This window comes from Tachypleus tridentatus, chromosome 12 (assembly GCF_004210375.1).
Source record: "Tachypleus tridentatus isolate NWPU-2018 chromosome 12, ASM421037v1, whole genome shotgun sequence".
NCBI classification, from domain to species: Eukaryota; Metazoa; Arthropoda; class Merostomata; order Xiphosura; family Limulidae; genus Tachypleus; species Tachypleus tridentatus.
In genome coordinates, this window is record NC_134836.1 from 15077195 (window position 1) to 15102428 (window position 25234).

A 25234-nucleotide genomic window follows, 5' to 3' on the forward strand; every position below is an offset into this window, starting at 1 on the left:
ATAGACAAAAAAACGAAAGCAGCAGCTCAAATTCTCATCTTCATGTATAGGAGAACTCTCATGTTATAAGAGGACAACCATCAGGTGCTCAGAAGCCCACAAAAAAGTATCTTCTCAGTACAAACCAAAGCCATTACTTTCTGAACTGATAAAGGTAATTCAGATGCTACTGAAGTGGCAAGCAAGCCAGTTGTAGTAGCTACAGCATCTGAGGTAGAAGTCATACGGAACTGCACATGTATGACAAGTGAAGCAGAGTAATAAAAAAAAATTAAAGTTTACCTCAAAAAAAGTTCTTAAAAGCTTAAAAAATTATGACTGAGCAAAGAAAAATGTATGCAGCTGACAAATGAAACTGTAAACTTGAAAAAATAGGCAAAATAAATCTACAAACATAAACATCTCATAACAAAAAAACTGCCAATCAAGAAGTTATTACAGGCTGTAGTTATGATAAGAGTTATGTCACATTCCTATTAGTAGAGGGTTGCTGCATGATCATTTGCATGTTGTCATGCATATGTCTCACATTAATACATGTGGAAGTATTAAGACTGGGAGTGAGGAAACATTTGTACATACAGAAGGCAGAGTAAGTCAAGAACAGATATTTTGAGAGAAGTGAGATATATCAGAAAATTTCAACAATAAATTTAAATAATGCTACTTTTCATTCAAAATTTCTTAGTGAGCAAAAACTTTTGTACTAAAAAACCTGTACAATTTCAAAAATAATCACTTTTAATAGTCAGAACACTTCATTAGTAAGAACTTTATATATAGTGTAAAGAAAAAATTGATCAATATTATGTGCCATAGTGACAACAAAAAACACAAAATTTGTCATGATATTTATGCAAATCAGATGTTTCAACTAGAACTGACACATCAATAAAGTGGTAGGTTGTATGAAATGAAAGCTACGTGGTTTGTTAAAAAAACACGCGGACTGACGTCATAAAACAAAATGTACTTTATTTAGAAGTTACAGGTCTGGGACCCTTTCAAAGTACTCTCCTCCCCAACACACACATTTATCCCAACGGTGTTTCCACTTGTTGAAACAGTCCTGGTACGCTTCTTTTGTAATGTGCTCCAGCTCCTTCATCGCATTTGCCTTAATCTCAGGAATCGTCTCAAATCTACTTTCTTTCAAATGTCTTTTGAATTTGGGGAACAAGAAAAAATCGCAAGGAGCAAGGTCATGTGAGTAGGAGGGGTGGGGAAGAACAGTAATCGAGTGTTTGGCCAAAAACGCACGAGTTCTGAGGGCTGAATTTCGCAGCAACGCGGCGCATCTTCAATTTTTCGGTCAAACTCTCGTAACAAGATCCAACTGATATCCCACACTCTTCGGCAAGCTCCCTGACAGTCAGACGTCGATTTGCCCGCACCAGGGTGTTGATTTTGTCGACATGTGGGTCGTCAGTTGACGTGGAAGGACGCCCAGGACGCTCATCATCTTCAATGGACTGTCGACCATCCTTAAAACCTTCATGCCACTTGAAACATGCCGTAAGCTTCATAGCAACATCACCGTAAGCCGTGTTAAGCATAGCAAAAGTTTCAGTCGCAGATTTTCCAAGTTTAACACAAAATTTCACAGCAAGTCGTTACTCCTTCAGGTCATTCATTCTGAAATCCACCAAACGAAAAAATTGCACTTCACTTAAAACCGCGTAACTAATACACAAATGAAGATATCTGCAATCGGGAAATGGCGTTGTAATCAGCTGATCTGTGCAAACCTAGCGACACCAAGCGGATTCCCCTGGAACCAACTGGAGCCGTGCAATTCAAACAGTCCGAGTATTTTTTGAACAGCCCTTGTACTTGGTATTTCTAAAAACGTTTGAAGTTTGTAAGGGAATGCCAGTGCATTTAAGAAATATTTAATTTTTAGGCCACAGTAAAAAAAGTCGCATTTCTTCTGAAGAAAAATTCAGTTTTTAACACCCAATCACTATTTACTAGTGACCAGTATTTTCAAATTTAGCGTGACTCCTCATTTATTCGTACCATCAGAAACTTGCGTAAGGTATCTAGGCAAAACCATAACAGTTGCAAGTTAAATGTTCTGGTTTAACATTTTTTGACAATTGCTCACTGCTATAATGCTTAGAATTTTAGATCATAATACTTAAACATGTTAATTTAAGCTAAAAACAGACAATCAAATATGGTCAAGCATTACAAAATGCTTCACAAAAAAAAAAAGAGGATTTACTTTAACAAAAGAATTATAGTCAAGTACAAACAAATACATGCCAAAATTAAACAGAACCGATAACAAACCCTTTTTAAATAGTGCACAAGTTTCCTGTAATACCTACTACTACTGTTTCTTATATACATTTCATACTTCATTTGACTATACCATATTTCTAAGTATCTGAAATTTGCTAATCATAAGTGTAATTTTCTCTCATGATTTAATATACAATTACACTGTCAATGAATACTAACATTAGCTACAATTTTACAGAAATTATGCTAGCCTTCTACATTAGAGATATAACACTATATACTTTTAACATTCTGAAGTATGTAACACCACACACTCTTTACTTTAAACTTAAGAAAATATTTTAAAACCACTGTGTGACTTTTTAGGTATCAATGATAACATTGCTTTTTTACTGAAAGCAAACTTTATCTTAACCTAAAACTAAAAAAATAATAGTAGATGTATTTATGAGAATATTTTCTCCTTCTTTGGATAGTTATGCATTTACCATTGAATAAAATTTTACCTTTTTAGACTCTTGAAATATGTACTCTTCTAGTTCTTTGGTCATAACATCTGATGGTAAAGCCTTGATTTTGTTGTTTAAGAAACGAATGGCTCTTTCTCGGACAATTTCCTCCCCATTGAGTATTTGAGAAAACAGTCCACCTAATGTATCTAATAACAAAGAACATGAAGATGAAATTAAAGCACAAACAAAGTACTTATTACTGTAATAAAATTAAAACATTTTGTAAGGTGCTGGACTATATGTGATGTGTTACATATTGTAATTTATCTAGGACGAGTTTTTGAGATTAGGTATTCAAATCTAAATAGCCGGAAATTTTAATTCTAATTTAGTACTTAAATATTTTATAGACGGTTCAGTTCCACAACAAACAGATTAATTCCTAGTTGATATAGTTATACTTTGCTTTAGCTGGCCTCATACCATTTAGAAGATGATATTACCAACAAAGATACTTAATATCCTCTTAGAAATACTAACACCTGATGTTAATTCACTGAAGTTAGATGATTTGTAATATTCAAAATCTATAAATGTTCCTGGTCATATTATGTAGTTTTCAGATTAATAACTGTTAACCACAATTATAGCTCTCGAGGCTCAGTGAACTGACTGTAACGACCAAGCAATAATCAACTGTCTCTCAGTGCATCAGTTTATATACTAATAAGGTGATATTCTGGAAAGTTAAAAAATATTCAAAGATACACTAGTGTTTTTATAATACACATAACATTGATTCTTACTCTTGAGAATCTCCTCCAAATTTAGAGAACAAGCAAGACTTATGCAATACACATCCAAGAAATGTACATCACATGCATTAAACAGAAACAAACATAGATATTAAAATAAATGTATTACAGTAAATCCATTACAGGTGACATCTGGAACAATTCTGAGAAAATTATATCAATCTAATTAGTCGATGAACCTAATTTGTAAAGGTAGAAGAAGAAAGGTTATCTACAGAGGAATGTTGTCAGAGAATGAAAAGGCAGGAACAAGAACCACCAAAGGAGGTTATGCAGGCAATGTAAGAGTGAAGAGCATGTACAGAACACAGAAGTCACCCCCAAACAGAAATGTTTATAGGAGAGGGCATGTGAACAGAATGACACAAACAAGCAACCAAAGACATAAAGGAAGAGTGTTATCTCACAGGTTCTACATGGTTTCAAAAACTCAGAAATGTTCCCAAAAACAGACTGATGGAGAATAGGAGCTATCCATCAATTCCAGTGCTAGATAAAGAAACCTATGACAAGACAGAATCCCTTCAAGAAGATTCTACCAGAGAAAAACAACAAAAAAACATTAAAGGACATGGTTGAGTAGGACAATCACACCCCAAAACCCCTTCAGGAAATCAGTGGAATGCCTCAAAAAGGAGGTTATGGTGACCAAGTACCATAGGAGAGCTATAAGGGTAAGATGAAGGCAGGAAAACTAGGTATTGGAGCAATGGGTACTATTTTCAGGGTTAGCCCACCACAATGGTAAAAGCAATTCCAACTGCTGGGAGTCAAGGGTTGATTTGCCTGAGGATAAGTCAAAGCATAATGTTCAGAAACCCATGGAGATCAAGACATGCTAGCATTAACTCTCAAATGAAAAAGTGTTCAGGATGTATCCTGATGTCAAAAGAAAGAGGGAAAACAAGGTACTCTGAAAATGGGGTATCATGCAACAAGGAAAAAACGAAAATGAGGTATCATATAATAGGGAAGAAACAGAATTATAAGAAATCTTTGAAATTATTAAAATGAAATGCACCTGGGAAATCATATCCAAAAAGACTGCGTTAGGCCTAGCAGATTCAACAGGAGAGAGTTGGGAAGGCACAGCACAGTTAGGTGGAGACAAAAGGAATTATTAAAATCCTCCTCATTATGATAAATCAGGAGGAAACTGAATACTGTTAAGAGAAGGTTGACTCATAACAATCAATCTCTTGACAAATGATAGCTGAAAAATCCTCTACCAAAATTTTGTAATAAAGTGTCTTGTATCTCACTAAAATTAATATAGATAGTTATCATTTCTCATTACATCTTACCTTTAAAAGTAACACTTACAATCCTTTTATAAAATAAACACAGAGGAAAAAATAAATTGACATATATATAAATAAACTGTATGTAGTATAAAAAAAACATATAAAACCATGATATATTTAGATTGCCTGAAGGCAGGTTTCCATGAGGAAATACTTCTGGCATGGCACTGTAATTTAGGTTTAAAAATTTACTATCCCGAAAGGAAGCTGTATGACAAACTGATTACAAAGAAGAAAATAAAATGCAGCAAGTTCAATTTTAGTTATTGGCAACACAACTTTAAAATTTCAATGTTCTCCAACTATTTGAGTAGAAATAAAGAACAAACATACACAAAGGATATAAATTTGCAGTTTTGTTTCATGTGTTGACAGGTTTCGTTTATGCAGATGGAAAGTTAAAATTTTTCTACTGACCAGATAAACATCATAATTGGAGAGGGGAGGTAAAACCCAAATTAGGGTTAACAGTTTGGATTTCTCTTATTACTTTAAAAAATATTAATAAAATATATAACAAAACAAAATTTGTTTTATTTGTGGGCATATGATCTGAAAAAAGACAATTTAAAAAAAACAACACTTCATGATGTTATTTGCCCTTGTGAAGAAACATGAATTATCACACTTTTTAAAAAAAAAGGTCAAGATAATGTAAGAAATGAAAGAGTGGATTACAATTTGGTTAACATAAATAAAGTTTTTGAGGCAAGCATTTGCATTGTTACCTTTTGCACTAATTCTGAAAACAGTCATCAATGCTGCATGAACTACTATTAGTTCACTTGATTCATCTGTCTGCAAAAGCTGGGCTAATACATCAGCAATTTTCGGAACAAATTCTTTGTTCTCTTTACAAAAACTGGGTAACTCCTTTATGGCTTGTTTTCTTATCTATTACAAAACAAATATTTCATGGCTCTATTATTTACAAGAATATTTCATGAATTTGTACCATAAAATAAATATATAGTTACTTTCTATTTTAAGGCTATAAATAATATCCACATTTCAAAACATTCACTTGGAACTGCTATAACTTTTACAAATGTAACTTGGAAGTAACAATAAAGAAATACATTTATTCATAACCTTCATTATGTAATCCCCAATTATTTCATCTTACTGCTGAAAAGTATACAATACAAAACTGTAACAAAAACTTCCTTATAAATATCCTCCAAAAAGCTTATATTTTAAGTTAAGGAGAATAAAAGGTGTTAGACTGATGATAACAAATATATATCAAAGAACAAGAAAAATGTTAAATACATTACTCAATGTTATAAATTAAATTTTATAACAAAGAATAAGATTCAAATTTGCATTGTTTAAAAATGTTTGGCTGCAAAAACAATGAAGAAAACAAATGTCAATATCTTATACTTTTAAACAAATATGTCAACATCCATGTTCCCAAAGTTTTACTTGGTTGCATCAGGCCAAAAGCAAACAACTAAAGAAATATACATTTAATAGATAAAAGGAGAAAATGCTTCAAACACAGCACCTACATATATACAACGTGTGAAGAACATATATAGTAAAGAAAATCCATTAAGACTGGGATAAACCACAAGTATCTCATTTTTCTTATGATGCATATTTTAAATAATCTATTAGATACTAACAAGCAAAAGTACCTATCCTCTGTGATGGGAAGTGTTTAAATTAATGATGGACTTTAAAAAAAAGATTGTGTTACACTTGAGCTACAGTTCTGACCTACTTACATTGCCCACCATGAACAGTAACTGTTATGAACAATTCAGTCATGCCAAGAAACATTCAATAATAACATAAAGTAAATCTACATTTTTTTCTGAGTCACATTTTGAAATGTGAATGAGAGCATGGTTAATTTCTAACAATTTAGTGCACAATATCTTGCTGGCAAAATAAAATTTGGTATCAATTTTATTCATATCTGTTCTTCCATCATTTAAAAAGTTTTGAGCTATGCCTGCATATGCTGCTTTCCAAACACAGCATGGTAAGCAGCCATGTAAATGGGGACAGACACCATGGTCCACTATGTATGTATAAGATACAAATGAAACAATAACAATGATGATTTCATTTTTAATTTCAATTCCATGTTTTTTCTTCATAAGCACCTACATTTTATGCTTATCTAATTGAAGAATAGATGTTGACTGCACTGAGCTTAGATAAAAACTGAGACACTTCAGCTGTAATGGCAACACATAAACTTGTCAAAAACAACTTGAAAAATAACCAAGTACCAACAGTACATAAAAAAAAAAAAATATACTGGTAATTTTCTTTTCACATCTTTACTGGTTCTACAATTGAAACTTTGGTGTTCTAAATAAACATTAGCTGAGCACAGTAACATAAAATGTAAGCTTTAGGTCACTGAACTATCATGCCTTGAAAATATATTTAACAAGTGAGCCAATGTTTAAATCATAAGTTATCTTTAATATACCTTCAAGCCATTACACTAGCTTACTTTAACTAGCTGATATATGAATAAGGGTTTAGGGCTTTTTAATATTTTAACCCTAGAATGCCAATGTAGGGTGACTAGTACAGTTAAACCTGTATACTAAAATAACCATGGTGAAATCTTAGGGGTAAGTTTGGAATAGTCTTATAATACAGATCAATGTGTGTTCTAAGATTATAAAAGTGTGTTGAATCTCATTCAAGAATATACATGTATACACAAATAAATACAACTGGTTTGTCTGATTTATTACAATCACACAAAAGCTATTTAAGTTTAGGAGCAACATTATGGTTTACACTTACAGATGATATTCTTTTAACTTGGAACCATAATTTGGTATGAGTTTCACACATTTAAAATGTAAAACTCATTATCAATGTTAACATTTTCTTAAATCAAAAATGTATTTTCAATGATACCTCTACTCACACTACAGCTATTACTCAACTACTGGAGTTTCCTTCTTTTGCTCATCTCAGATTTGGTCTGAATACTCTGGTTTTTATTCCCCACATATATGCTCTTGGCAATCTGTCTCATGACACTCTTCACCTACTTCAATGAGCTCTATATCCTGGTATTGTATATAAACACCTCATTCACTCTCTAATACTGTCTCTTAATGGGGGAAAAGAGCAGGAAAATGGAACAGGAGGTAAGTATTATTGGAACTACATTTTTAATTTGAGAAATGTTATCTTCCAAAATGTACAAATGTACTGCTCCTTACACAAAAACTAAAATTCCACATTGATAGAGTGGCATTTTTTTGTTTTGTTTTTTTCCATTACTAGCATTGTATTTATTCAATATAATAATTGGCAGGGGCAGGCAGGATCCTCTTATGCTTTTCTCATAATAGTTCACGAGTGTCAATCCAGCACAGTACAGTAATACCACCCAGTCTGCCTCTAGGTGATCTTATGAAATACCTCCTTTCTACAGAGCCTGTTGCAACCTAGATAAAGTATACTGAGTTAATTGTCACTAGTGTAAAATTGGTTTGTTAAAAGCACACCTGCCTGGGCAGCACTTGCCAAAGAATGAGATCCTGTGAAAAAAAAGAGTTAAGGGACCACAGAAAATAAACAGGCAATAATATTAGTAATAAAGATACTCAAATCTCCTTATCATCTAATGGATGTGGTTAAGGTAGCTACATAGGTTAGTTAAGAACTCTCAGAAGAAGATACTGCTAGAACATGCAAATAATGTGACTAAACGTAACACAGGACATCCACATACCAGCCCACACAATATCCACCAGTGAGCATTCAACCAAGCCACCAGACACAGAAGTGTGGCACCTGATAAGATGCAACTTGTAGAAGTACCTCATCTCCAAAGAGAGCCCAGAATAAACAATATGTATCACTTTTTGTACCCACCCTGACAAAGTAACAAATAAATTTTGAGAAATTGAAGGGTTCCAATGAATAAAAAAGTTAACACCTTAAAAGATGTTAGCAATAGAAACATAATACATCAAGCCCCTCACTAGACATGACAAACAATCAGGATTCCATCAGTCATAAAGGTGAGAAACAGTGGTCAGATGAAATGAAAAAAAGGATTACTTTTAATGGCTGCCAGTGTCTTATCATAATTACAAAGAACCTGTTAAGTATACAAGTATGTAGGTAGAATGATAAAGCTTCCTGTGCAAATGCAGCACAAACAACTCTGACTAGCAACAAATGAATAAACCTTAAGGTAAATATGATACATAGTACATAAGATAAAAAGCATGTAATACCATCTTTATACCCTAGTTAGGTAGCTGAAATGGTTGTTTGGGTTGAAGAACTCAAAATAATTTCAGTAGGCCTGAGAGCACTCTGAACTAAATTAATTTTCTTCTTGGATAACAAAGTGGTTGATAAGGCCACCTTACTTATACAAGGCAATAGTGAAAGATACAAAACCCCTTTGAAAAAGCCAAGTAAAAAAATGAGTTAGGGTTGGTACTTTTGGACAATACAAATCCAACGTACCTCTTAATACACCCTTGTCAATAACTGTGCTACTTACAGTGATAATTGTCCATTGTGGGACTGCACAAAAACTGAAACAAACACATGGCAACCACAGAAGTTAACTCCCAATACCATGTCAAAAACTGCAAAAACTCCATTATGATGCTTCAGAAATAGACGAGAAGGAAGTGGAAGAGATTAGCACACCTGAAGGTACTGCAAAATTAGAAACCAGTGTTCAGTCAGCCAACCAATCTGGTATTATCAAAAGAACCTGACAAGGGGTTGAACAAATCATAGCAAAAACTCTTTGTACCATATGAATCTGTAGGAAGGTATAGAGGTGCAATATTATCCAGTCCTGTTTGAATGCATCTTCTGACAATGTTTGAGAGAAAGATACCAGAAACCAAAATAATGGTAATTGAATGTTCCAATTAGTGGCAAACACATTGATCATTACAGTAATGGACATCAGTGTCTATATAATGGATCCAAAAGAAAACCTTGTGACACAGCATCATGCTGTAGAGAGAACCCAGCTGGGTTTAAATAATTGATTTATCACCAAATTCATTACTCTCTAGAACACATCAAGCTAGCAAGATATAATAATGGGTGTGGGTCCAATAAAGATCTAAGGTTCAAGAACAAAAAGACTGGACTGAGTGCCCCCTTGATGGGAAATGTAAGACAACACCATTGTTGAAGTGAAGCATAATGATTTTCTCCTTAACTCTCAATTTAACTAAGCATGTGACCACTTTGTGTTCATTTAAAGTCTTTTCAGATTTGATACTACTAACTTTTATTATAACGTGTATATCTTCATGGCATTCAGTAAACAAGACTTTTACATACAAAATATTATATTTTTAGTGAGGTATTTTTAATGAACTAAAAAAATGATTTGTACTTAAATATATCAGTATTTGTTTTATGTGTATATAGTTCCTGTGCAAAACAATTTTGATGTTAAGATTAAAGATGCTTTTCTTCATTTCAAATTTCATTTGTGTAATCTCCAAGACCTTCTAAATATATTTCAAATGTTTGTTTTCAGTAAAACTATATTTTATGTCATTTTCTCTACCTTAACTCTATACATGGGTTCATCAATTTGACTGACCTCGAAACAACAACAAAAAAACAAACTAAACTACTTTTTTCTTTATAGAATGACTTCAAATGTAACATGAAACTACATTTGTTTATCCTAAGCAGCTTTAAACTTATAAATATACATCCATTTGTAATTACATTTTATTGTCTTACTACTTTTTTGATTGCCTTTTATGCCATGTCTAACTATTATCACACCCTTTAAGTTGTAAATCACTTGAGTAATTTGCAGCTCACATCAATCTACTGAATTACCTTATCCACCAGGTACTCCCAGCTGCTCATGTCATGACTTGTTAAATATTTTTATTATATTATTTATTTTACCTAATCTAACCTAACAAGACTCTTATTTATTGTTAATCTATCTTATAATAATAAAGAAAGAATAACACAAAAACAAGAAATAAAGTACTTACTCAAGTATTATTTTTGCTGTTTACCATCAATAATCCTACTTTCTTTATGCTACGGTAGCAGTGCAATAAAAAATTATTATTTAATTGTATAATGCATTAAAGAATATAGAATAACAACATGAAAAACTAACTACCACAATTATTCTGGACAAGCCATTACAAATTTGTCCAAGCTAGTCAGTACTCATCCCAAAGGAATGAAGCCCATTCTGCATGTTAAAATGATGATTAACTGTTTAGAACACAATGTTATATAATACATCATTTGGTAGATGAAAACTTTGTCTTTCTATTGATTATAGGTAAAATGCAATTAAATGTAAAAGATAACTATTAACAAATCCTGAAAGAAAGGATAAAACAGGTAGGTGTGAAAAGAGGTGTTTGATTTTCTATTTGATGAATCTGTAACCAAATAAAATTGAAAATAATGGCAAAATATGGCTTGTCTGAGCAACAATCATTTTAAAGAGAGTAATTTAAATTACATTCCATACTTATTGAAGGAGTTGTGAATAAAACGGAGAAGACATAATGTCTACAGAAAATGTGTCACCTTTATCACACTAGGGAAAATTCAGGATTTTGTAAAATATTGCCCAGTGAAATTAAGAACTTAAAGCTTATATACTGTTAAAATATGGATTATTAGCTACAAGTTTATGTCTACACTAATTGGTATAAGATAAAAAAATTTAGTTTAATAAAATTTTGAATGTAAGTCACTAACACTTCATGACATATGCAGTAAATGATGCCCACTCAGATAGGGTTCACAAGTCTAGACCTTGAGGCATTACCCTATGAACAGTGTGTAAGAATGCCTCATCATCCATCCATAGGTTCTGGAATTCCTGATCCTTTAGATATGCACCCTTTTTCTGAAGCAAGGCATCTGGGAAGAAATGAATCTCAAGATGAGATAGCAGCAGAGGAACACCTGTCATAGTATTGTTGTAATCTAGTCACTATTTGAAATTAAGATGTCAATCCTTATAAGGTGACTATGAAATTGAACAAATCACTTTTCATAATTCACTGGTTGCATAGAGACCAATGAAGATATCTCATGTGCACTTGCTCCAAATAAATGAGAAATTCAAAGGATGGTCACATCCTCAAAATGAAAAACTCTGCACATTGGGACAAGGATAGATGAGTAAGTGTTAGATTGCCTCTTCCATAGCACAAAGCTGGATGAAAGTTGACCATGTCACTATGTGTTGAAAAAGACATCCACATGGATGATACACTGTTGTGGAGTGAGAACAGATTTCTTGGTTTTAACAATAAAGTCCGTCTTGGTTGCTTCTAAGATTAAAATCTGGGTGTAACATTTGACCATCTAAAAAGAAAGTGCCAGCAGTAACCAGTTGCCCATGTAAGAGTGTATGCACAGGCATATGGAATGAAGGTGACAAAATACAGCTTGTACGATGCAGTAGAACATTTATGTTGTAGATACTAGCCTGAAGGGCATAGTCTTGAACTGTAGCACCTGACCCTTATGCACAAAACACAAATTGTGGTAGAATGATTTTACTATTGGATTGTGCTGATAGGCATTGCAACATCGAACTTGGTCATCCATAGTCCTGGTAAAAAATACCATTGTAGAGTAAGAAATGATTCCATTGTGAACTTTAGAAGATCAAAGAATTGATTTAGATGAAAAAGATCAACAACCATATGACAATCTCCTGTCTTCCTCACTACAACAAAGAGATGAAAATAAAACTTAGTAAGAATTAGGACAACTCTCTCTACTGACCCCTTGACCAACAAATCTCTGATAGTTGTGAAACAAAGTTTTAAAATGCAAAGATCTGTAAGAGGTAGAAACAGGTTGGATGGATAATGGTGGTGAAGATGTGAACTGAATGACTAGTCCTTATGCAAGAACCTGAAGTAAATATAGATCTGTGGTAAGGTTTTCCACATAAAAAGGAAGCTCATGAACATGAATAGAATCTATTCTGAGTACCAAATAAACAATGTGCTGGCACTGGGGGTATGGGGCAATAGAACAGATGAAGGACTATGATTCCCCGTATGAGCCAAGAAGCATCAAAAAGCCAACAATGAAAGAGATGAATGCAGACAAGTGACATCAACTTTTTATTCCATAAACTCTGAAATACCCACAAAATTCAAGGGTCAAAGAAAGGGAAGGCAGCTAGAAGGCAAACACATCTCTACCCTACAAATCCTGACAGCATACAGGCCAGGAGACTAGGTAAAGTGCAAAAGCTGACAATCAAGCACAGATGATAATAATGGTTCCAATTCATCAACAAATTGATGTGGCAATCACCAAGAGACTTCCAGCAAAAATCGGAGGGCAATAAATATCTTAGAACTGTAGTCAGGGTTAAACAAATCTTAGATAAGTGTGATCTACAATGTTGACCAGAAACTGTTTTGATACCCTCAAAGTTCCAGAAGCAAGTCTATTCTCTGAAAACCTAGATATGCATCCAGCTAGCATGTTGGAATGTTCTTTTGACAAACATAACTGAGAAGTAAATCTCACTGCATGAAACACAGTATTAGACAATGGAAGGAGAAATAAGTATTTGCCCTCAGACTTTATTGAAATAAAGGAAGACACATACTCAGAAGCAATCAAGAAAACACCAAAAATCTCACACTCAATTTACCAACTGAAGAAAAGAAGCCAGGGGCAAATGTTCTCAATTTGGCTTCCTGAGAAGCCAACAAAATAAAGAAAGACATTGGAAAAAGTGAATCAAAATTCTCTCCAGAATGTCCTGGATCACCTGCAAATGTAGCTCCAGAGCCCCCAGAAAAAACACCACTGACCACAAAACAAAATATATCTCCATCTCATTAATAATAATGTCACAGACAGCCTCAACTGATAGTGACTTGCCCCTCCCCCCAACTACTGAGTAATGCTAGATATCAAAGCAAGATAGGAGAGACCTGAACTAACCCCTGTTCTGGAATTAATACTTTGGGGATTAAAGTCTGTACACCAATTTACCAAACTTTTTTTTTTTTTAAATAAAAAAACAGCAGAGTAACATGAAGAATGCTCATAGTATTTCCAATAGTTGTAGTACAGTAAAACCTGTCAGTGATCACTGTATGAAGAAAATGTGATAATATTATCTAAATCAGGTGCTTACAGTCATGTGAAAAAATTAGGACACCCTAATGAAAGCTTGTGTATATATGTAACAATTTTGGATAAATGGATATTTAATCTTAATTGTAACAATACTGAAAGAAGTAATATAACTAAAGAATTAAAACTGAAGAAAAGACTTTTAAGATCTTCTGTAAAATGTAATTCGACAAAAATGCATATTCGAACTGAGAAAAAAGTTAGGACACCCTACCCCCTAACAGTTAGTACTACCCCTTTGGCTGAAATAACTGCAGTGAGATGCTTCTTGTAGCCATCTACCAGTCTCTGACATCGGTCTGAAGAAAGTTTGTGCCACTTCTCAATGCAGAACTCTGTCAGCTGTGAGATGTTTGAGGGGTTTCTTGCATGTACAGCCCGTTTCAAGTCACCCCACAGCATCTCAATGGGATTAAGATCTAGGCTTTGACTCGGCCATTCCAGGACTCTTCATTTCTTAGTTTTCAGCCAGTTCTTAGTGGATTAACTGGTATGTTTTGGGTCATTGTCATGTTGCAGGATCCAGTTCCGATTCAGCTTTAATTTTCTTACAGATAAACTCACATGTTCCTCAAGCACTCTCTGATACACAGTAGAATTCATGGTGGATTCAATGATTGTGACCTGTCCAGGTCCTGCTGCAGCAAAACAGTCCCAAACCATGACGCTTCCACCTCCATGCTTCACAGTTGGCATGAGGTTCTTTTCCTGGAATGCTGTATTTGGTTTACGCCAAACATGTCTTCTGTTCTCGTGTCCAAATAATTCAATTTTGGACTCATCTGTCCCAAAAACATTATTCCAGAAGTCCTGATCTTTGTCTACATTCTATCTGGCAAACTTCAGTCTGGCCTTGATATTTCTCTTAGAGAGTAAAGGTTTCCTTCTTGTACACCTCCCATGCAAGTTAAATTTGTGCAGTCTCTTTCTGATTGTAGAGGCATGCACTTTCACATCAACAGTAGCCAGAGCCTGCTGTAGGTCCCGTGATGACATGTCAGGGTGTTTGGAGACCTCTTTTAACATCTTGCAGTCTGCTCTCGGGGTGAACTTGCTTGAACGACCAGACCTGGGCATGTTGGCAGTTGTTTTGAAAGTCCTCCACTTGTTGACTATTTTCCAGACAGTGGAATGGCTAATTTCAAAATATTTTGGGATCTTTTTAAATCCCTTATCAGATCATAAGCTGCTACAATTTTCTTTCTGAAGGCCTCAGACAGCTTTTTTTGCTCTCACTCTCACTTCAACAGTCAAGAGCACACCAAACTAAATGTCTGAGGTTTAAACAGGGCAAGCCTCATTCACAATGCCGAGTAACGATCTTCTAATCACATGCACCTGGTGTGATACACCTGTGTGTGAGTTGTGCCATTTTAAGTGGGTATAAATGTGGGGGTGTCCTAACTTTCCTCAGTTAGAATATGCATTTTTTTCAAATTACATTTTACAGAAAATCTTAAAAAGTCTTTTCTTTGGTTTTAATTGTTTAGTTATATTACTTCAATCTCTCAGTATTGTTACAATTGAGATTAAATATCCATTTATCCAAAATTGTTACACATATATACAGGTTTTCATAGGGTATCCTAATTTTTTCACATGACTGTATATACAGCACCAGAATAGAGGGCACACTGATAACGAGAGTCTCATGAAACAGATATCACCAAGATATAAATCTAAAAATTAGGTTTTCATACTCTTACTGAGCACAGCACAGATGTCCTATTGTGAACTGCTAGGGTGGAAGATGATGGATTCTTAGTTGTTTATAAATAGTCAAACCACAGAAGCATTCTTCTGTGAGGTAGAGAAACAGTAAAATACAGTGTAGAAAAGGGAATATTTCAACAATCTATCAGAAACACTGAAGTGGAAACAAAAAGATTTATCCAGACAAAAAATGAACACTATAAATAATAATAATCATCTGTATTTTATACAATGTTTACAAAAAAACATTTTCAGTTCTGTAGATAACTTTCAAATGAGTTATTCATGATACAATATTTATTGAATGGTCCTGAAAAGCTGAAGAACTGAAACTAACAGACTTAAAATAAGTTGTTTTAAAATTTAATATTAGTATGTGTAATTTATTTCTATGAGTACTACTACTACAACAAATATAGCACATTATCAAAAACTTACTGCAATATCATCATCTTCACAAAGGTCTAATTGGGCATCAATAGCCTTGTCTACAAGATGTGGGAAGTTCTTAAAAAAACGGGTTATGAATTGTGAAGCTAAGCGCTTCTCATTTCCAGAGCCTTTGACAGCTTCTAGTATTTCAATGTATTCTTTTTCATGCTAAAAATGAAGAAAGGAAAAATTATTTCAAAGATACAAAAAATCCTTACTTTAGAATAAAAACTCACTAAGCACTAGTAGTTAAAACTGGTTATAAAAATCACATTTGATAACTGATTAGGTGGAACCAACCAATGACTGATTATCTGTAGAAATGTAAGCACTAAAAGAATAAAATGTAACTATTTATTAAATAATACTATACAGTTAACAATTCTTATGAATTATTGAAAGTTTTCTTAGTCACTGTATGTTTCAGCATTCACAACCATGATGGCATGATTTTGATTCTGCATTTATATGTCAACTCATTAGCTAACTGCAAATGCTCATACGGATAGTGGCAATATATGACTATGACTTTAAACACAATAATACAAGTGAGAGAGGAAAGAAATTTTCACTGGGAGTGTTTCCTCCCAGTGTAGTTTACTTTTGATGTATAAAACACTTCAGGACAGAATGGATCATAAAGGTTTGTTATAAATGACTAACAATTAATTATCAAATTATTAATCAAATGCTTGATTGAAGCCAGAATTACTTATTTTCAGTACAATTTCTATGTGCACCATTACTCATTACTAAATTATCTATCCATGATACAAGAATAACATCTGTATGTAATTCAGAAGTTTCATGTGTAGAATCTGAATCAGAGAATATATAATTTAATTAAGTGAGCATAAATTAGAACTCAGCAACTTAGTCAATTAATCAATATGATCAATTATTTATTATCAGTAATTAATAAAGAAAAACAATCAAAATGAGTGTTTCTGTTTATTCCAATAGTTGATGAAGATAAAATAGTGGAATCAATCCTAGTACAGGCATGCCAATGTGATTTATGAAAAAAAGAGGAAAAGATATATAGTCTGACTATATACTACAGTTTTTAGCAGATTGATTTATTCTTTTAATTTGCATTCATTTTTTAGAAAATATATCAAAATATCTAAAATTAACAAATAAAATAAAAAGTAAATAAATGAAATTTAAGATTGTTTATTTGCTATTTATTCAGTTTAATTTTTTTCTAAATCAAAATATATTAGTAATATGATTTAATACAGCCAAAATAACTCTGTAAATGTTTCAAATACAAATCATTTCATTATTATCCTTTTTGCCATCAATAACATCATCATCATCAACTACTGGTATGCTGCCAATTAAATGTTTTACAGTCATTCCCAATAACTACTTCTCTGCTGCATATATTCCATACAATTTTCAAATCACATAAAATTATTCTTTTGACTAATCATGACTACAGTTCAAATTGTTCATCTATGCAATCTTGTCATTATACTACTGGTACCTTAATGTCAGTGAATTTTCCATTCTTTCACAAATTGACAATACAAACTAAACAGCATATAAAGGAAAGCTATGACATTGCTTAAAAATTCAACTACTGATATGGTTCAATATTAAACTACTGATATTAGTGATATGCCTCAGAAATTAAATTTTGTAGAGTCACTGACATCAACAACTACTGCTCTGCTGCATGTATTCCATTAAAATTTCAAATTACTTAAAATTTCTCTACATGACTACCTACAGTAAAACTTGTTCATCTATACAATCTTGTCAGTAAATTACTGGTACCTCAAAATCAGTATATTTTTCATTCTTTCACAATACAAACTGAAACAGCAAATCAAGGAAAGCTTTGACATTGCTTCAAAATAAAATTAATGATATGCTTTGAAATAAACCACTGGCACTGTATGCTGCAGATAATAATAAAATGTTTTTCAGTCACTGATATCAACTTCTGCTCTGCTGCATAAATTACAGTCAAATTTCAAATCACTTAATTTCCTTTAATCAATCTTGGCTACTTTCCTCTTTTTCAAGACAAGGGTTTCCAGTGCTCTCTTCCGAGCTTTTTTCCTCTCCTTCTCTGAATGGGCAGCTCTCTGTGCCTCTGTGGCTTTCTGAACTTTTTCTTTAGCCAAGGTGGCTGGGCCAGATTTCACAGAACCATAGGCCTCAAGCCTTTCTGCCCTTTTCTTCTGATTCTCCCTCAGCTTTGAGGTATACTTTGAAGCTGCTGATCTAATGTCCTTACACATTCTCTTGTCTACAGGATCAAAATGAACATCTTTCCTTTTAAACGTTTCAATCGCTGTTGTTTCTTTGGAGTGTAGAGAATATTTTATCGTCTGGTATGCACACGATACCAGACCACGAGACCTGCAATGAGAAGAAACGAGACTGCCTCCAAGATGGCAGTCAGATTTTTTTTTTTCTGCAATAAACATTGAAAAAATACGATTTCTCCTCAAAAACCACCTACCCGGCTCTCAAATCGCTCATATTTTCTCCTCAAATTTACACGAATCTCGTGGGTGATCGTTGGCCGTTTGAAAACCACAGAAATCTGCGTTTCAGCGAAAAAATGGCACGCATGCTAGTAACAAAGGCAGCAATATTTAGGCCTATATAATGGTGAGGGATAGGTTAAACTTATTCTCCATTCAAAAGCTTCATACAAAATAAAATTATAATGTACAATCAATCAAAAGCCAATATAGACTTCTTTCAGTTTCTGTTTTTCTTTTCTCTTCACAAGAAAATATTATGAGTTCACAGTTAGTTACTTTAGAATTTTTAACTAAAATATTTCTTTGTATACCTTTTAGTTGTAAATTAAAAACACATACTTAATATTTTCATAGTTTTAGAAAATATCATGAACATTTTAAAGCTCCAAATAGCAACTGTAAAACCGTTATACCAAATACATTTTCATATCATAGGTTAATTCATCTATAAAATTTTTCATTCTCTTATCACCACTTAGTGACTAGCACATGTTAAACATGAATGATTACTTAAAAGAGGTAGCTGAAGACAATTTATCAATATACTGGTTACAGCTTGTTTGTTTGTTTTAATTTTGCACAAAACTATATGGCTACATGAGGGCTATCTTTGCTAGCCATCCCTCATTTAGCAGTGTATGACTAGAGGAAAGACAGCTAATAATCACCACCCACTGCCAACTTTTGGGCCATTCTCTTACCAACAAATAGTGGGAATGACCATCACTATATAACACTCCCACAACTGAAAGGGTGAGCATGTTTGGTGTAACAGGGATTCTGCACTAGCCATCCTTAATTTATCAGTGTAAGACAAGAATGAAAGCAGCTAATCATCACCCTCCAACTGCATCCAAAACCCATCGACTGGTAACCAGAGGTAGGATGAAGTTCATACATCTAACAAGTCAACTACAATTCAAAAACCAGTCATCAAGAACCAACATTTACCAATCTGCAAACAGCACACATGATAACAATACAATAAGTTGTTTGACCAATCCAGGAACCCAACACCAGAACAATAAACACATACATAAGAAAGAAGTCCCTGTAAAGTAAACAATCCTACTCAAAAATAATCTGACAAGAGCCACCCCCAGCACAAAAACATCTTTAGTATATTAAAATCAGAGGAATAGCACAAGAGAAATAACCATATTAATCAGCATGTACCATCTCCATGATCCACAACATGGATTGAGTGAGTGAGGGTGAGTGAGGGAACAGAAACTTGTTGTGAATGTGTGAGGAGTTATGCTGATTGGTTTAGTTCGGAATCCCAAACCAGCAACAGGGAACTGACACGCATGTTGGGATAGAATCCCAAATGAAGGTATGAACTGTAATTTAGATGGTTACAACATTCTCTCAGATGAATTTGTACAGAGACAGAGTATCAGATCAGAGAGCATCTCATAATTTACACAAGCAGAACACAACTGCTACTCTCAACTGAATGGTTTCACTATTGTTTGTATTATATATTACTCTCACAAGTGCCTTTGAAGTAGAAAGTGTTAAGGACTCCACTGGAAGAAAAAAACAAGGAGAAAATGTGGTGGAAAGTCTAGAGCAGTGGTTCCCAACCTTTTTTATGCCCTGCACACCTAAAAAATTTTAATATGTTCTCACACCCCTCACATTAATTATTTATTTAAGAATAAAGGTGAAAGTGGCCAAAACAAATGTTATCTCACACCCTCAAGGCATCCTTGTTTGTTTGCTTTAAATTGGCAACATTATGTTTTGCTTTAGTTGTGTGAAACTAAAAACTATAAAGATGGTATGTTCCTATCATATACTTTAGATTAAATTTAGCATTTTCTTGTAGAATGCATACATTTATATTTTAAGAAAGAATCAAAAAATTACAAACCTATTTTGACTTCTTTTATTAGTAAAAAGTTAAGATATATTAACCTGAGAGAGTTGAATGTGAGTGTATCATATATGGTGTATGACTCGCAAAATTTCTAAAAGTGTATAGAGCATCCACAATCAACAGGTTAAAGATCACATGAAAAATTCACACTAAATACATTCAAGCATGGTTATAAATAATATTGCTGTTTTCTTACCTCTACAACTTACTCATAGTTACATAGATATTTTAATAGAAATTTAACAGTTTGACTTAGGAGAATGTCTGCATGTTTCAATTAATACAAATTTCTTGTGTTCTTCAGTCTTTCACATCAGAAAAATGAATAAGGGATATAAAGATCCCCCACTAAACAATCTACAAGAGCTGTTACTGAGCTGATTTTGTAACTCAAATTTTTTGTTTGGAAAAATGGACAATAAAAATTTACTTGTACACAAACAACTGCTGATTACATGCAAAGATCATGACATATAATAACAGGATTTGAATTTACAAGTACTTATTTCTTGGTAAGAATAGGAGAACCAGTAATGGGCCTAACACAGCAAGCATTATGACAAACTTGCCTGTGGACTCTGACAAGCTCTCATAAAAATTCATTTCACATGTGCTTTTGATAATCAGCTTGATGGTGCCTGTAAATTGTGGAGTCCTCATAAAAAAAAAAAATAGTAAAATGCAAATTACTGGGCATAAAAACATCTTGAGAATGCAAAAAAATTTCATCCTAATATCATATACCAGTACAATTTATAAAATTGACTCATCTCAAAATTTATCGATCCCCATTTTGTGATTTCCATGAAGAAGTAAAAGGATGTTTACTGCATGCAATGTTTTTCTATTTCCAAAACTTCAAATGCAACATCGCGTTTAGACAGAAAATAGTGATTCTTGATTCTATGTTAGTTTCATCAGTCAGTTAGTGTACATCACATGATAACGTTTTTCATGATCAACTAGTTTAACCACTGCTCAGAAATACAAGAAAGCCTGAAAAAATGTTTCTATTTTCAGTGTATTTTTCTGGATATTGCATGTTTGGTTTTTAAGAGGTGCTTAATTTAGAACTTGTAACAAGATAAATACATATTTAAGCAAACTAATGAAAACAATTCAAAATGTAGGGCTACAACAATTTTATTTCAGTCTTATTTCTAATTTTCAAACATTAACATACACATTTATGATAAAAAATTATTTATCCAGATGATACTTCAAATTACTTAAAAATGATTAGTTATCAGCACACAAAAATAAAGGAAATGAAGACAGATCTGACAACTGATCAATATCATTATTAAAGAAATTATCCAATACAATTGGTAAGAATGATAAGCTTGTTCTTGCAAAGACCACTGAAATTACTGAAAAAAATAATTTCAGTAAGAATTTCAAACAATTCTCATTTAAATTTCCCTTACCCACAATTTTCACTTTTGCTTGTTAGTATCACTAATTACAAATAATGCTTGAAAGTGGCTTGAGAGAAAAGCATCCATCCAAAAGTCAATAATATCAAGGACTTTGGTGGTATGGTAGTTTGTTTCAAAAGGTCAGTAGTTCTTTCTTCTTTAAACACAATCACATAATATAATGAAGACAACTAAAGTAGACAATTGTCCTGCTAATAATATGTATGGAACAGCTTAAACCTGTCCAGACAGGAAAGGTGTCACTCTTACCTTCCATTTTTTTCTTCTACTCACAGTGACAACTATTGATGAAATTAAATAAACTTTCTGGCTAGTATATTCTTTTGATATAAGAAAATTTATATAAATTTGATATTTTTCTTGTTCTTTGGATATGAAATTCCAATCATTTGATTGTGGTGTATTCTTCTGAGAAAACAAAGATATTTCTCTTCCTCTTATAATTTCAAATAGCACTGAGGAATTACTGAAATTTGCTAATTGATTAATCATTGTGGTCATCAGGTGATCACATTCAACTAATAAATTATTCTAAGTAGCTAAACAAATTAATGCAATAAATCAGGTTTTGATATCTGTAACATGCAGAGAATAGCTAGCCCATAGCTTGTGCTTCGTTATTTTCATGAAACTATTCAGTTTAATTGTAATTTCAATTAAGTACTGTAATTAATGCATTTAGGTATTTAGTTAACTGCCCAGCTCTAGTTCCAGTTATTGCTCTCTTATTTTATGACAACTATCCTGTGATCAAAATTATGATTAAATCAATTAATAGCATGAAAAACAGGCAAATTTAAACAAAACTGATGTTCCAGTTATTACTGTTTTCAATTATTTCTAATTATCCAGTAATTGTAATATTGGCATTTTAAATTTTCTTTATGTTTTTACAAACTACCCATCTGTTGGATGGGTAAAACTCATTTGTAATAAATAATAGGAAATTATACTTCTATTTCTTCTATCTTAACATAATAAAAATTAAAAGTGCAATAAAAATACACAAAAGTACCTATACTGATAAGAAAAAAAGTACTATTTTCAATAATTCTATCAATATGAAAGTAGATGGGGGTCCACCTCCATTACCTCCCTGTTGACATTTATTTATATAGATTGAATGAAGTTTGTTGCTTAATTAATTATAGTCCCAACTTCAAAAATAAATCAACTTTTTGAAATTAGTTTCCAAATAACTATGATTTGTGATTAACTAATTACCCAATTATTTGAAATACTGTTATTATGTATGTTTTTTCTTATGATTAAGTAAATAATGGATTGAATTACCACCACTCAACCAGATATTATACACTTGGGTAGTGGTAAATCCACTAATTGCCTTATGTTAAACTTTTTTTTTTTTTTTTTTCAGAATGAAAAAGTATTTCTGATAGGTACTTAATATCTCTCTCACAAAGCTATATTATTGTTTGTCTGCCCTCTAAGTATTACTAAACATTTTTCTGTGATCAGCACACCACTATACATTCCATCAATTTCATGGCAAGAAATGGCATACACCAAAAAAAGAACATCAGCACTGTAGAGAAAGGGTGGGAAGTATAACACACATAACCTATAAGCCCCAACTTTAAGTAAACAAAATGGCATGCAACATCAAAATTGAATTATGAAAAGGAAATGACCTTTTGGTTGAAACCATACAAACTCCCAAAACAACTACAGGAGCAAGAAGTATGATAAACTGAGCCCAGCATTACACAATTATTGCATTGCCTCAACTCAACCATAAGGACAGAGTAATAAATATAATCAGTATTATGAGAAAAATGATAACTCACCCAAATACAGGGAAGAGACATCAAGCATCTAGAATAATATGAAGGAGATGGAACATTTGCCTAACCACAAGAACAAAGTGCATGCACCCTGTTGCCAATATAACGAGGCAGATGAAGTCTCCCAAACACTACAGGAGCAAAGAAAGAACCTCCTACAACTAGAATTACCAAGAACAGAATCACCAGCTTTATGAGTAGGATCACACATAGGCTGGACCCCTTCAACCAATATTTGTCCACCTGTAAAGAAACACCCAGAGAAAATAGGAATGAAACCAGCTTTGCAGTGTCTTCACTGAGAAGAAAATACTGGATATGTATGGTAAGGTAAATTTCTAAATTCACTCAAGAGGAAGCCTTCATAGTTCACCCCTCTAGCAACTGAAAACTATGAAGTGGTAGAAACTCCCATGCTCCCTTGGAAGAAAAAAAAGTTAGGTGGAAAAGGAAAATAGGTCTTGAGAGAGAAAAGGTTCCTGCAATGATACATACATTAGAGAAACAGGAAGAAAACTCACAACAAAAATAAAAGAATATAGAGATAGTATAATATGCTGTCATCCAGTTATCGATGGTATTATTTGTACAAGACTCATGAAAACACAAAATTCAGCCATTGCTGAGTATGCCACATCAACCGGACACAGAATAAACTGGGAGAAAACTAGAATTACTGACACAGATAAATTCTGGAAGACAAGAAAAATAAAAAAATCCTTTTATATGAACACTATTAAACCCTCACTTAACAGAGATTTAACAGATTAGAGATGAGTAACCTGTGGCTGCCATTGATTGAACCTACAAAAAATCTCTCCTCCAATCAAAAACAGTGATAATCCAACCAATCACAACATACTCTTCACAATCCACCAGGACACCATAAAAGACTGTCAGCACCTACATGTACACTGACTTGAAGATGAAAGGCAGAACACTTTAAAAACATCCTCTACACTTATGTCTCCACAACAGGCAGTTGCTGTCCATTCTACAAAGTTTCATCATGAATACTCTGCCTAAACAATCTACCAAAGAATCTTTAAAATATCCAAGTATTCAAGATATGTACTCAAACCTACATTATATTGGTGAATGACAAAAGACCCAAGGAGGAGGCAGAAAAAGAACACTTGCTGTATGATAGTCACTGCCCTTCCATCAAACAACATCAGACCTATGGAGAGAATGTAATAAAACCAAATGAGCTATGTAATCAAAGCAGGTGTTATCATTCAAGAAATACCCATCAAAGGTAATTTGCAAGTGTCAAAAATGGGTACAAGAGCAACCAATGGAGCTCACATCCCCAAAAGAATTGTTGTTGTTGCTGTTTGGAGTTTATTAGTGCAAAGCATTTGGGCTATCTGCACCAAACAAATTGTAAAATAAAGTTGTAATAAAATGTAAAAACAAATCAAGATAAAACTAAATAAAGTTTAAAAAGCAGGTAAAAAACTTTTATAAAATTTAAAAAGTCAATGGCCC

At 33.1% G+C, this 25234-nt stretch overlaps 1 protein-coding gene across 5 annotated transcripts in view; it reads right to left on the bottom strand.

Moving 5' to 3' along the window:
• The window catches only part of LOC143234937 (apoptosis inhibitor 5-like), an 80257-nt gene that overhangs the window by 35745 nt on the left and 19278 nt on the right, over positions 1-25234 (bottom strand). For all 5 annotated transcript variants that reach the window (XM_076472630.1, XM_076472629.1, XM_076472632.1 and 2 more), the window contains exons 2-4: positions 16114-16275; positions 5547-5712; positions 2754-2905 (exon numbers count right to left, since the gene is read on the bottom strand). In XM_076472630.1, the coding sequence (XP_076328745.1) occupies positions 2754-2905; positions 5547-5712; positions 16114-16275 (480 nt within the window). The remainder of the gene's footprint in view (positions 1-2753; positions 2906-5546; positions 5713-16113; positions 16276-25234) is intronic.